The 15,086-nt window shown below is 42.1% G+C and overlaps 1 protein-coding gene across 1 annotated transcript in view; it reads left to right on the top strand.

Moving 5' to 3' along the window:
* Window positions 1–14,854, top strand: part of DST (dystonin) — a 484,671-nt gene extending 469,817 nt beyond the window's left edge. The window contains exons 91-94 of the mRNA XM_015408298.1: window positions 3,584–3,783; window positions 4,234–4,341; window positions 6,786–6,909; window positions 13,807–14,854. Coding sequence (XP_015263784.1) covers window positions 3,584–3,783; window positions 4,234–4,341; window positions 6,786–6,909; window positions 13,807–14,069 — 695 coding nt within the window. The 3' untranslated portion in view covers window positions 14,070–14,854. The remainder of the gene's footprint in view (window positions 1–3,583; window positions 3,784–4,233; window positions 4,342–6,785; window positions 6,910–13,806) is intronic.
* Window positions 14,855–15,086: the final 232 nt, after the last annotated feature.

Here is a 15,086-nt window from a genome sequence, read left to right as displayed (position 1 = left end):
AGAGACTGGCTACACTCACGCGTACTGTAGTCTTAGCATATGAAATGCTGTGCTGGAGCTGTACTCATCAGTCTGGTAACTTCGTGCACATGCATGAGTTACTAAGTTCAGGCATGTTCAGTAACTGAATATGCTTCTGCTGACTTGTGCTGAAAAATAATACTGGTGACTGGCCCAATGGTCAATAGAAAACAGCTCAGCCATGTATTTAGGAGGTTTTTTCTGGTCAGTTAGCAATGTGAGACAACAACCATTGAGATGTCACAGCACATACAACAGAAGGATGGCCTCTGAGAGAAACCTGAGTGTCTGGAAGGGGCAGACTGGGATGGAGTACTAGAGAAACACTAAGCTAAATTTAGGTGAGGGTGTTTCCAAGCCCCCGTGTTGCATCCTAGTATGTATTGTATATGATTCTCAACTCATAGGGAGAATGGGAAAATTCAAGGTGAATGGTAAGTATTACTGCTTGCTGATTCCAGGTGGAATAACAGTAATGAAAAAGGGATAGCTACTTTTATTTTATGAAAATATGTAGGGACAGAGGTTATTATTTGTCTGTTTAAGTGTTCTTTATTTTTAACAGTGCTGTAAATTCTTAGTGAGAAGCTGTAAGTTTAGAAATGAAAGTTGCATTTGTGGTACTATAACTATTTCTTGGCATATATATGTATATAGTTTTCCTTTTATCAAGCTAATTCAATTTTATCCACTCCCCATTTTATCAATTATACTCCTAAATGCAAAACCAAGGACCCTTCTGTGATCCTAAAGATTTACAAGTAGGGTTAAGAAGAGGAGTGAACTAATGAGAAATCTCCCTCTATGTAGCTGAGTCTCATTTCACATTCCAGTTGTACTGGAATAAGTGAAAGCAGGCTGAAGAGATAGTTGTATAGTCTGCACTGAAAATCCAACTAATTACATCATCACATCTCACATTCCACTCTATAGAATCGAACAGGGCATGTGGCTTTTAGAGATCTGACTCTGATTATAATTGACTGCTGCAGTCATACAGCTAATCAAATGAAATAAGGACTTTTTCTGGTTCAATAAAAAGCCAATTAATGAACCTTTCTCTCCCCTTCTTTGATTAAGAGCAGCCTGTGTCTGAATATAGTCATATAATTCCTTAGACCCACGTTAAAAACAAATGTACCATGAAAAGGTGAAGTTAAAAGGTATGGATCTTCTTGGTACACATGTGTATCAAAAGAGTTCACATAAATAACTGGTATATAGTTATATGCATAAATTCTTTGCATATTGATGCCAGGAAAAGGTCAGATGGAACTCTTTATTGGTCCTTGAGTACAGGGCATCCATGGGCCTTCCTTCCTCTTCCCCATTTTGTGATCACCACCACCCTTGCAAAGTCCAGTTATGCTGGAAGGTGCAGAGTTAAATTTTCTCATGTTTCCATTTTTTCAATTTTTCCTTAGTACCTATGGGTCTAAAAAGGGCTCTGAATAGTTTTACATATTCCCTGCACTGCTGCTTCTCTGTCTGGAAGAAGGGAGATTGATGCAAAGGCCTCCAGGCTGATTGGGGGAGGTGCTTGGAGGAGACAGCAGTGTGTGGTTCTTTTGCACTCTGCTAACTCCTGTTCCACCAGGCACTTCTTCCACTGGGAAGTGGGATGTGGTCCCTCTACAGTGGGAGTGGACCTCAGTGCCTGGTTATACTGACTGTTAATATCAGGCTTACAACAGGACTTGGTATATTCGTTGTTTGACTATAAAATAGCACTTGCTGGAAATAACTAAATGAATGAGGCTTGAAATCCCAGCAAATTATCATCAAGTGGTCCCTCTACAATGGCAGTGGACCTCAGTGCCTGGTTATACTGACTGTTAATACCAGGCTTACAACAGGACTTGGTATATTCGTTGTTTGACTATAAAATAGCACTTGCTGGAAATAAATAAATGAATGAGGCTGAAATCCCTGCAAATTATCACCAAGCTTAGCGTAACCAGGGTACAAGGGAACCTTTACCTTTACCTTAGCATAACCAGGGTGGAGCACCTCAACGTCAGGGAGTTCAAACATGAGAAGACTTTTGGTTTTGCCCATAGTTGAGAAGGTTTTTGGTTGTTTTTTTAAAGACATTTTCACTAAAAAGTGTGTGTAAGGTTTTCAATATCAGTGGATATGAATCTAATTTTACAAAAATGTTGGTTTACTTTAACAGTACAAACATTCTTCCAAAGGTCAACAGACTTTCTGCAGGAAAAAACTTCTCTGCAAATGAGAGATGCAAGAATAGCATACCTCTGTTGACCTGACTAAGAAAATTATGTATATGTGGTGTCTGTGTGTGGACCTGCTGAGGTCAGGGGTGAACTGCAAGCAAATAACTGTTGACTAAATGGGGGTGGGCTGGCTTAATAACTACCCACATTCCATTATATTCAAACACTATGTTGAGCACTCATTTCATGCAACACAAGATTGCATATTTATTTTCCACTCCCATCTTTTCCTTGTTTTGGCAGGGAAGCCATTTTTGGCACAGATGACATTGGGGCTGTCTAAAACTAAGATTTTACCAAAAGTGTTCTACTTTTGCTGAAGAGAACTCTGGTTCTTCGTGAGAACTTCTTACCACTTAAGACCTGTCTCTTGGCCTGCAGCTTTGAATCTCTCGCATATGCAACTGCTATAATTGATTTCTTCTCCTGCTAACGGTTTTCTTTAATATGACCCATATCCTGTGTCATTTTTTCTAGTTCATCATCACGGGAGTAAAATGTTACGTTCGGAATCAAACTCTTCAATTACCACTCAGCCTACTATAGGTTGGCAAACCCCTCTCTTTTGTCTCTCCTGTTCTTATGTTCTTTTCCATTTCCTTCCCACTTTGCTTTGAGATATATATACATACAGATATATATATATATTTAACAGAACGCTTCACGTAATCAGATTTTTTTTAGCTTAACACTTCCTGCACTGGCTGGTGCTTGAGAGCTTGCCTATAAATTTCCTTTGATACACTTGAAGAGAGTGTTTCAAAAGCATTTGCTGTTAACATAGAGAAAGCCAAACGCTAACCTGTCTAGACATCTGGTCCTTATGGAAGGTTCTTATGTTTGCATCTTCACCTGTGTGTGTCTGCCCAGCATCCAGTTTCTTCTTTATCATTTGGAAGTTTCTGTTTGTCATTGCATGCTGCCAAACTGCATTACTTTATAGTTTAGAGTTAATATGGTTTATTCTTTACGTTCAATATTTATTCATCATAGCCAGCATCTGAGTCATCTGAGCGAGTATGAGTAGCTGTAGCATTAGTCAAATGGGTCTTCAGGTTGTGTCTGTGCACTGGTATACTGAGTAGCATGTCGAGCCATTCCATTATCATGCTGATTTATGTTGACTTTGCTGGCATAATGCTGGCATAAAATGTTAGACTACGCATATTCTAAAAATGAACTCTTTTGTCTCAACCAAATACATTATTTGCTAATGTGTTTGATTTGTGTGGCCTACTTGTGTGACACTTTGCATCACTGACAGCATGAAAGTGGATGTACAGAAATGATTATATTTCTTGATTTCTCTTCTTCATGTGTTATAGCAAAAGGAAGAACAAACATGGAGCTACGTGAGAAGTTCATGTTGGCCGACGGAGCCAGCCAAAGTATGGCTGCCTTCCGACCAAGGGGGCGTAGATCACGACCATCTTCACGGGGTGGTTCACCCAACAGATCCACTTCTGTGTCAAATCCACCTGCCCAAACAGCTCCAACAGCATCTGTTGCTACCAGCACACCCAAGGTATGTCTCGTGCACTGCAGCATTGAATATGTCAGTTAATAAAATGAGACCAAGAGTGCTACAATTTCCTATAGTGTTGCTTGATAATCAGTAGGGAAGTTCTTAATTCTTCTGTTTTTTAAAGAAAGCTAACAAAGTTTTTCATTGTTTCCCTGCTTACAATTGCAGCCGTCATGCAAGCCTGGAAAAAAACATGTAAGCTAATTGGAAACCTGAATAAACTTTTAAAATGAGAAAAACATTAACCCCACCACTTGCATTTTTAAAAGCGCACATACATCCTCCTTTGTGTAGAATGTGTGTTGTCAGTTTTTCCTGCTTTTGTTTTGGTGTCTTCTGCTTTTGACTTTGATTGAGAGATTCGTTCTCCTTAATCTAAATATTCCGCTCCATGACACTGTGTTCCATCAACTGTTCTTCACCCTTGTGATTTGCCGTTGTTCCATACAGACACCCCATCATTTAACACGCAACTATGGTAAACCATGGTTGATAAACAGCAAAACGACATCTTGTAAACCACCAGAGTGCTCTGAATATCAAGTGTCATCCACGGAGGTACAGTAATGGATGGATATTCTAGTCTAGTCTAACAAAAATTTCCTTCACTAAAGCTATCCTATTAGCTAACAGTCACTACAGTTCTTCAACTGTGCATATTAATACACTATTATTTGTTTTCAGTCTTCTGCCCAACAATGTTATTTTTCTCTCTCTTTTTAAGCCTATAAATTGATCGGTCTTTAATGTGCTTTTTATGTGTGATCGTTGTTTATTTTCTACTAGAGATTTGTCAAGTATCTCTTTAATACTATAAATAACCACAAACAAAATTACAAGTTGTTCCATACATATGGAATTTCAGGTACACATAACCCAGATGATGCAGTTTGTGTTCATTTTCTTTCTCTTACTAAGATTCTCCTGCCTTTTCATTAGACCTGATAAACAGTTCTTCAAAACAAAAGAGCTCTCAAATTCGTGCACTAACACGTAATTCCACTATTGTTTTACCTGCATGTTTCCCCTTGACTTTCATGACCCACTGGACTTTGTTTGGTAAATAGATCACAATCCTACATAGAGTTTGCAGACTATGAAATCTGTGCATTTAAGCATAAGCATCAGACTACAGTTTGTTTGTATTTGGTTGCACCCCTAAAGGCTGAAGATGGGGGACAACAGTAAAATAAATATTTGATAAACCCAGAAATAAATATCTAGTGAAACACAAAACACGATAGAATGACAAAAATGAAACTATCCCATTCCTCCTTGAGCCCAGCCACTAAAAGCAAGTTGAAATAAAAATGTCTCATGTAGCATCTGGAAAATGTTCAGGATCAAACTTCAATAGTTCTCCAAAGTGAAAAGTCCCATAGGCATAGGGGAAAATCACTGTACAAGTATCTCTTCATGCCATTGTGGTATGCACAAATAGTTTAAAAACTGTGTTTGAGATCAGTTCTTGGATTATTATAAAAGATGCAACTGAAGATAGGGTAGTAGGCAGTCTTCAAAGTTTGTGCATGTATAGGTCGTCAAAGATGTAAAATACATTAAAGATTGCAAGGTTCTCCTTTGATTCAATAATAAAACTCCTAAGTAAAAGATAAATGGAATCAATTAACTTCTCCTGCTACTTTTATATAATTCTAAATTATTTTAGGATACATAGCACATGGATGGTTAGTGCAGGGAGGAATGTCTTACTGCTAGTCTTGCTTGTTTGTCTGTTGTACATCTTTAGAAGATTTCCAGTTCTAGCACTATCCCTCAGATTCTTTACACCGCTGAATTTATAGAATGTTTTATTGCTTTGCTTACTGAGAAGACAAAACACACAGCTGTCCTCATTCTCTCTGCCACAGTATGTTTCCTTCGCATGTAGGATTATTATTAGTAAATACCCGTAAGATATAAAAAATAATGTAGGATATTAATTGCTGACTTTGAATATAATGGTTGCTTTTTCTCTGGCTCCTTGGTTGTCAAAATGTAGCTATAAAGCTGACTTGATTATACTAAAGTTATATGGAGAAAGGTATACTGTCATTGCCAAAGCTAGTCATTTATTGAAGAAACTGGGCATTCATTTAATTGCTCCCCCATGTGGAACTTAATTAGCCTTGCTGACTATGTATTGATCCTTCAAAGCCTTTGCTTGTAGTCTGGAATTCCAATTCCGTACATTGCCTCTTGATAGTGAAAATGTGCATTAAGAGAAGAAGGCTTAGAATGCAAGAGTTCAAAATCTTTTTAATACTGTGACCAAAGAATCCTTGAAACATTACATTCCTCATCAGTAGCCTCATCATGCTTTCCTTTCTCTGGTTTGTATCTTGGGTGCCCCTGTAGGCCTAAAATATGTGAGCTCAGTAAAAATGAGCTTATTTCAAACCATTACTAACCACAACTGTCAATATGTGTAAGTTTTGCCAGACACTAACTAGTTCATTATTGCCATCGGATAGGTCTGTACAACTTCCAGGGGGAATTCTCTTAAGAACACTGTACTCTTAACCAAAGTTACAAACTGATTCAGTTAACAAATTACAGTGGTAGCAAAAATCCATGATAAATATTTTGTTTTCCATTGGCAGGAAGTATTTTTGGCAACAGAAAGGGGTGTATGGTTTTGGCCATTTTCCTTCTCCCACTGTAGATCCCCACATAGCGCCCGCCCTGCCCCCGTTCCCAGGGCTCCACTGCTCTCTAGGGACAAGATTTCAGAGGAAACACCAAGATGCATGGAGAGGGGGATTGGAACATTCAGTGAGCACTGTTATGCTTGTGCAAAATAGGATCCATGACATAGTGATCAACTTACTATGTATTATTACTCTTTGGTTCCTTTTCCAAATCATGTCACTTTTCAGAACAGCCTTTCCTTTCTCATGCATGTTCCAAAGAAGATGGTATGGATGGAATCCTGAATTCAGTTCTACTTGATATGGATCTTCACATAGTTTTTTTCACTCATTTAATTTTGTGTCTAACAGGGGACTCCAATACAAGGGAGTAAACTTAGGTTGCCAGGATATCTATCGGGGAAGGTTTTCCATTCTGGAGAAGACAGTGGTCTAATCTCAACAGCAGCTACAAGAGTCAGGGCACATTTTGCAGGTGAGTGCTAGCGTCCTTGGAGCTGTAAAATCTTATCTGGCGCAAACAGGTTGGCTGATGTATACACACAGATTGCAGTTGGGATGCTATTAGCATGGTTGCATCAGGTCCAAAATCACTTCTTCCATATGGCTTTGGATGCATGAAGTTTTAGAACATTTGAACTTGTGCCTAGCATTCAGTCTGATTGTTCATTGAAGTTATTATTATACTACTCTCATAGCCATAAGGGTCTCAAGGTGATGTACAAAGATAAAATTATCGTACCTCTTTCTTGCTTTTGCTTCTTCATAACCATATTATTTGAGTTGCAGATCATCTACTTTGCTCTTTGTTGAAATATCAACCATTCAGTAAAATGCACAATGTTTGCTATCTGCCTGTGATAAACTGTTGCCTCCTCCTCCTCTTTGGCAGATTGATGTGTAAAGGGTCCTATTATGTGGCAAGGATTTGATTTTCAAGAGGTTCTGGTTCCTTGTAGACTTGCAATTTATGCAGGGTTGGAACTGTGTCGCTATTTGTACAGTGCCATCCACATGTGTGGTGTTGTACAGAACACAGGGAGACAAGTCCATGCTCTCCTTAGGGAGAGACAACCTAAAATTCTCAGGAGTGGAAAATGGTCAGTAAAATCAGTAAGAGTCAGTTTTTTTCATCTTGGTCAGTAATTTGTCAGTTTTTTAAAAAAATTGGTCAGTAAAGTCAGTATTTCTTTGATTTTTGTGAATGCAGTTTGTGTTTTTCTATTCTCATTACTGCATTTTTGGGGAAACATGATGACTTCCCAGTGAGAAGACAGATTGTTTTCAGTTTAGTTATAAAGTACTTTAAGGACTTTGTTCCTAAGAGTAAAAGTGATTTGGTGAAATCTTCCAAAAAGTATAGAAACATAACCGCTTAAAACATGAGGCAATGAAAGTAGAGATGATGGATATTGTGGGATTCAACATGGCACAGCTCATGCTAGAAGGAGTTGAGAAAGCAATGGAAGAAGAGGGCAAGGGGGAAAATGCTTGTGGATGCAGTGCAGAAGACTGTTGAGAAACAAAAGAGTTTGTGAATAACTTTATTTATTTATTTATTCAATTTATACCCTGCCCTCCCCGCCAGAGCGGGCTCAGGGCTGCTTACAAGGAATTAAACATATAGGTAACAAATTATATACAATCTTAAAGCAATAAAACTCTACATTATCATAAAGTGCTAGTTGTCAGATTCCTGGTTAAATCAGTTCTCAACACCAGCCAGTTTGGAGAAAGCTAACTTTATTGAGACAGTTGATAGCGACCATCCTGGACACATCTATTGTTAGAACTGAAGTTAAACATGCGAAGGCTACAGATATAGGGAATTCAAGTAAAAGTACTAAAGATCAGGACCCAATCACCCCCCCTGGCATTTGCCCATCAGAACTTACCGTCAGCTCCCCCCCTTCCCCCTATAGGCACGTATCCTTACGCAGCAAGGAAACAAGAGCACAGACATTTGAGAAGCCAAGACATTTGGCATCATGAAGGTGACAAGCCCCAGACACTTCGAAGAGAGTGAGAGAGAGGAGCCTCCTCTCTCAATGACAGGCAAGCTGTAAACAGAGATGGCTTTTTCCAGAGGGGATGAACCACAGCTTACTTGAGTGCCCTAGGGAACTGTCCCTCCGAGAGGGACTTGTATATAATATCCCTAAGGGCATCTCGAAACCCATCACGGCCAGCTTTAATTAGCCATGATGGGCATGGGTCAAGGCAGCACGTGGTAGGGTGTACAGTTAAGAGCAGCTTGTCAAATTTCTCCAGACTGAGCGGACTGAAATAATCCATAACCTGACTAGAAGACATGCATGGAGCCTCGAGTTCACTTACTGTCTCATCTGTGGCTAGGAGGTCACGGTGGACCGACAGGACTTTATCTGCAAAGTAGCTCGCAAAGGCCTCACAGCCAGTGTCCCGTTCCCTAACATTTGGTCTGCCTTGTGGCAGAACAGTCATAGACCGATTTATTCTAAATAATTAGGCTGGGCATGAGCTCACAGAGGCAATCGTGGCTGCATAATACTCTCAACAGCTCTGACCGCCATCTCATAAACGTCCTATAAGATGTTCTTGTGGCTTCATCGTAGGAGCACCACTACTGTCTCTCTAGGCATCTTAGCCATTGCTTCATCAGCCACAACTCCTGGGTAAACCAAGGAGCCAGCCTAGAGTGAGGGCGCAGAGGGCGTCGGGGAGTGATCTCATCAATGGCTGCCAAGAGTCAGCTATGCCAATCCTCCACAAGCTCATCTAATGAACTGCCAGGGGGCATCAGATCCCGCAGGGCCATTTGAAGCCACATAGGGTCCATTTGGGTACGCGGGTGAGCTGAAATCTGCTCACCGACCAAACAGGGTTGGGGTGAAACATTCAGATGGGTCTTAAGGGCATGATGGTCCAACCATGGCACTGCTGAGACAGTGATCCAGTCCACTGTGACCCCTGCCACAAAGATCAGATCGAGCATGAGTCCAGCCTGGTGAGTGGCAGTCATTACATATTGGGAGAGTCCCAGTGCCACCATGACATTAGGTCAATCACCTGAGTGGAGACCACATCGTTCGCATGGACATTGAAGTCATGCAGGACAATCAGCCTATGGTGTTCCAATGCCCAGCCTGACACGGCCTCCACCAGGGATGGCAGGCTGCTGGCTGGCTCTTTTTTATCAAAAAAACAAAGATAAAGTAAAAGCAAAGACAGTCTTAATTTACAGTCTTCCAGTTTTGGCGACTTGCATGGCAACTCTAATGGGGGTGGCCCGTGACACGGCAGATGGGAGGGGGGCTGGTTGACCCAGAACCCCCCCTGGAATCCTTGTAGTGAACTCCCAGCCTGGGGTGCAAGAGGTGCCTCTCCTGAGGCCACGGCAAAGGGATCGAGGCTCCCCTTTGCCCCGATAGGTCCCACCGTCACAGCACCATTATGGCTTTAAGAGGCATACACCAGGTGAGCGAGCAAGTGATCAAGCGAAATTACAAAGTTTTCCCTACCTCTGCAGCCGGCATGGAATGAAGTATGAGTGCTATTTCTCTTTAACTGGTTGTGGTTAAGCATCCTTCCGAAGCCCTGAACTGTAATGACGCAGGGGGAGGGAGTTTGCCCCCCCACAACTTTAAACGAACTCTCTAAGCGACAGAAGGGGCTAGAGGCAATGGCAATTCTGGATTGAATCAAGTAAAGTACAGATCCGTTTAAAGCAACTTCATAAATGAACTTTCAGTGACTTTTAAAAACTTTCTCTGAATTGTTAACAATGACCTCTCGGGCAGAAAAGATGGCGACGAGAGCACAGCACTCTTCCAGAACTGCAAGATCAGCGCATTCGGTTGCTAAACCAGTAGTGAATACTTCCCAATATGCTGGCTACAGCACTGCGCTCTCTGTTGGATCAGATGACTAACCATAACAATAACTTTGAAGCACTCCAAAATCAGCTGAAAGAGACTAATATAAAAACAGAGGAGACGGCAAAAGCAGTGAAAAAGGTTGAAGCCAAGTCAAAAGCAGTTCAACAAAGGCTGGAGGTAGTAGAGAAAGAGAGGATCTCTGACAAAGACCAACTTTTAAGACTCCACATCGAAAAATCAACTTATGTTCTAAGATTTCAAGGAGTTCCTGAACAGAGAGGTGAGAATCTGAAGGAAATCTTAAATGAAGCGTTGGCTCCAATGACAGGTTTAACAGCGGATGTACTACAAAGCGATATGGATATGATCTATCGGACATATCCAGAATCCTCCCCCTCGCACGGGCTCATCGGGACCAAGATTCATACTCCCCTCCTTCCCCCTCGAGCCTGCTGGAGGCCTTTGGATGGTAGACTCAGCCATACCCCACCTTCTGGAGTAGATATAAATTACCTGCCTACCATTTTCTTCTCACCTTGACACAGAGAGTACTCCATCTTTCTGTGTTATACCTCTGAGGATGCCAGTCACAGTTACTGGCGAAACGTCAGGTTCTACAGTGCCAAGACCACAGTCACACAACCCAGAAAATCTACAGCAACTAATTGTCCTCTATTCATTAAAAAAATTATAAAAAGGTGTGCAATCCTTTTCTCTGGGTCACATCTAACTATGAGACTGGCTATGGGGATGGTGGGGGCCAGATAATAATAATTTTTAATGAAGTCCTAGTTTTACATTTAAAACGCTAGCTTATCAGTAGGCTGACATTAAATTGTTCAGTAATTTGTCAGTGTTTTGTTGGTATTTGGTCAAGTTTTTTGGAGTTTTGGTCAGTAAAATCAGTATTTTTGACCCTCTGACTAGTTTCCACCCCTGAATTCTGGAAAGTTAGTTAACACAAGTGGAACAGAGAGGAACAGTTTGATGGAGGGGAATAATATGCTGTCATATTCTTGGTTTAAGTAAGAAAAAAAGAACTTTGGTGTTGTGCCAAAGATTTGACAGAAAAAGTTAGTTTTGTTGAATTTGAACGAAAAGGGTAACATCACATAGGTGTCCTAAGAGGCATAAGAACCATTCAAGGAGGAAGTCCACAGTTATGTGAAGGACTAGAGCAATGCTCCCTCTAAGCTCCACAGTGTTATGAGCGGAAATTCTAGCTCATGAGTGAAAAAAACTAGTAGCATTAAAGTTGTGAGCGAGTCTACTTGTGAGCAAGTCTACATTTGACTATCATGTAAATTAGTTTTTTAGAAGATTACTTCCATAACCTTGTAAAAATCTCAGAATAAATTCTTTTAAATGTATATTTTTAGAATAATACATACAAAACATAGAAACATGAAATATAAACTACTAGCTGTATTACAAGTCATATGTATAACTTGACTTATATTTGCTTTTAATATTTCATTTGACTGTCGCATACATTAGTTTTTTGTACTACCATAACCTTGTAAAAAGCTCAGAATGCATTCTTTTAGAACATATTTTAGGAAAGATTTAAACCTTAAACATTACAAGTGGAAACAGAATTAAGTCAAATTCCATTTAAAAGGCCACCAGAATCTGGCTGGGCAGTCTTGCAGACTTTATAAAGAGACAGAGAGAGGGATGGGAATGGATTTCCCTAAATGAAGCACAAAGAAAGCCAAACCCCCTTGCTCCATCCCCCTCCCATGGGCTGAATCCTTTGCCCCTTCCTTCACCAGCTTACAGTTGCTATGTCCCCCCTGGCGGGGGGGTGGGTGGAGGACTAGGTTGCCAGATCCAGGTTGGGAAACTCTAGGAGGTTTCAGGGACCTCAGTGGGGTAGAATGCCAAGTCCACCCTCCAATGCATCCATTTTCTCCAGGGGAACTGATCTCTATAGTCTGGAGATGAGATATTCCAGGGGATCCCCAGGTCCCACCTGGAGGCTGGCATCCCTACCCAATAATAACCATCCATGCAGGAAGTGCCATGGGTGGTTTTGGCCCTTGGGGCACAGCTTTCAGCAGCTAGCTTTTTTGAAAATTCTTCAATCCAACAGAAAAACTGAGGTTTGGAGGTGGAGTATGGGGAAGACAGGAACCTCAGTGGGGTAGAAAGCCGGTGTCCACCCTACAAAGCATCCATTTTCTCCAGGGGAACTAATTTATATGGAGCTGAGCTGTAGTAACTTGGGGGGATTCCCTGCCCAGGTCCCACCTGGAGGCTGGCATCTATGCTGGAAGCTTTGGATGGTGGGCTCAGGATGCACAACCCCCCCCCATGGGACTGCTGGAGTGAGGCCCTTGGATGGTGAGTGCAGTCCATGCACCCCCTTCCCTCCCAGCTGCGGGGCCAGGCTGCATGCTTCCCTTCTCCCCCCCCCCCCTCGAGCCTGCTGGAGGATCTTAGAATGGCGAGTGCAGGCTGGACGCTCCTTCCCAGCTCCCCCACACACAGACTTGTTGGGGCCAGGCCACACACTCTCCTCCTCCCCCGTCAAGCCTGCTGCCAGGCTGCACACTCTCTTCCTCTCCTGACGGCCCTGCTGGAGGACAAGTGCAGGCTGAGTGCTCCTTCCCGCCTCCCCCTCCCACGGGCTCATTGTGACCAAGCCGCATGCTCCCCTCCTATCCCCTTGGGCCTGCTGGAGGCCCTTGGATGGTGAGCGCAGGCCACGTGTCCCCTCCCACCTCCCCCCCACACACAGGATCACTGGAGGTCCCTGCCAGCTACCGGGGCTAGGCTTCACACACACCCCTCCCCTGGCAGTCTCCCCACAGCCCAAGCCTATTAGCTACCTACCTCAGCTGCCTGATGCTTCAAGGTGATGTTCTCCAGGAGCAGTCAGCCGGGAAGATGCTTGGAAGAGCTGTGTGGGAAACTGCAGCGTGGTAGAAGCAAGCAAGGGGGCAGCTCCTATTTCAGGCCAGCACATGTGAGCGATCTCCAGCGCCCCCTTTGCCATCAGGCTGGCTAAGTGGGAGGGCGGGGCATCCCAGAGGAATCTCCCATGCGTAGAGGAGGAGAAGCTGTGTGTCCACTGGGAGAAGTCCCTGCGAGATTGCGCACAAACACACGCTATGGGGAACTGTGGACTGGAGGCCTTTGGAAGACTGAGGGTGGTGACGTTGTAGGAGCAAAGCTCATGGGCAGGAACATACTGGGATGTTGGGTAGGTAATTGCTCTGATCTCAGCAGCAGGGGCTGGCATGCAGACATTCCAGGTTATACCCATTTTCTTGTGTGAATCAGAGAGTGCTCCATGTACCTTATGAGGAATATTCAGATCATTCTCGACAGGACATTGTCAAAAACCAAGCAACCTTTGCTCAGCCAGCCTTCTGCATCTGTGCTGCAGCCCACTGAAGCTCTTGGCCTAGCTCATTGGGTGCAGGATGAAGTTGTCTGGAGAGACACCTGTTGTGTTGCCTCTTTTGTCTCTTATTGCAATGAATGTATATCCCATCTCCCTTTTGCAGAAACTAGAAAAACTCCGAGCAGGCCACGAAGTCGGGCAGGAAGCAAGGCTGGCAGCAGATCTAGTAGCCGCCGGGGCAGTGATGCATCTGACTTTGACATTTCAGAAATCCAGTCTGTGTGCTCAGACGCGTCAGAGACTGTTCGCATGGCAAGCAGACCGACACCTCGGCCTTCTTCTCGGTCTGGAGCTAAGCCTTCCAAAATTCCAACTCCGCAAAGAAGGTTGCCAGCTAGCAAATTAGACAAGTCCTCCAAGAGATAGTGTGATTGTCTCAGTCGAGGTCTTCTTTGTCTATTACATTAAAAATATTTAAGTTTGTAAGATGTAAAATATTCTGTAGAAATTATTGTCAAATATTACAAGGATTTGGATTTTTAATTTTGCAGATGGCCTTATTTGTGTATTTGTCTTGTTTTATGTGTATAATTTTTGTCAACTTTTGTTTTGTTTTCGCCATATCCTATGTGAACAGGGGAAAGGGTTTTTTTAATAAGTGTAAACTAACGGTGGTTTGCAGTAATGTTTAGAGAGATCACTAAAAGCAATTTCTGAATATACAGTGAAGTCTTTGCATCCTGTCAAAAAGGCCTGTTGCTTCATTGTTAGGATAACAGTAAAGGATACCTCATAACTTTGTCTTAAAACACAAGACAAAAGGCAAAATTATGCATTTTAAGCAGAATGAACACTAAAAGGTGTGTGGCTGAGATACTAAGAAACAGAAAACACAGTTCACAGAGCAGTTAAATAAAAAGCATTTTCCAGAGAACTCACCGAAAAAGTTACTTAAAGAGCACTTGCCAGTACTACAATACTCCAATATCTTGCAGCATTTTCTGTGCCATTGCTTTAAAAGAGGCCAGACACAATCTGGATAAAACACCTATTACACTTGTATAAGAATGCCAGTATAACCTGCATTGATGTCAACGTGAGGTTTTCTTTTGCTTGAGTGGATGATAGCACTGTACCATTGGACTCATTTTATATTGAAGCAGTTTTACTTGCAAAAGAGAAAAGGAAAAAAATGTACGAAATAAATCTTGTTCCTTCTCTTTGTTGCTGTTGTGTTACTTGTATCACATGAAAACTGTTACACTGTGTCATGGTTTAGAGTATCCCTAAATCGTTATTTTTGGGAGAAGTTTTAAAGTAGCTTTCCCATTCTCCACCAGACTTTAAATAATTACTGTAATACCTTTTCAGTGCAACTTATTTTGTAATATGTGATGTGACAGGCTGCCGTTTGTTTTACACTGGCTATTTTCCTTTTGTACA

The sequence above is a fragment of the Gekko japonicus genome, unplaced genomic scaffold, assembly GCF_001447785.1.
Source record: "Gekko japonicus isolate JY-2015 unplaced genomic scaffold, Gekko_japonicus_V1.1 scaffold383, whole genome shotgun sequence".
NCBI lineage: Eukaryota > Metazoa > Chordata > Lepidosauria > Squamata > Gekkonidae > Gekko > Gekko japonicus.
The sequence above is the reverse complement of the archived record's forward strand: the minus strand, read 5'-3'. Positions and strand labels throughout refer to the sequence as shown.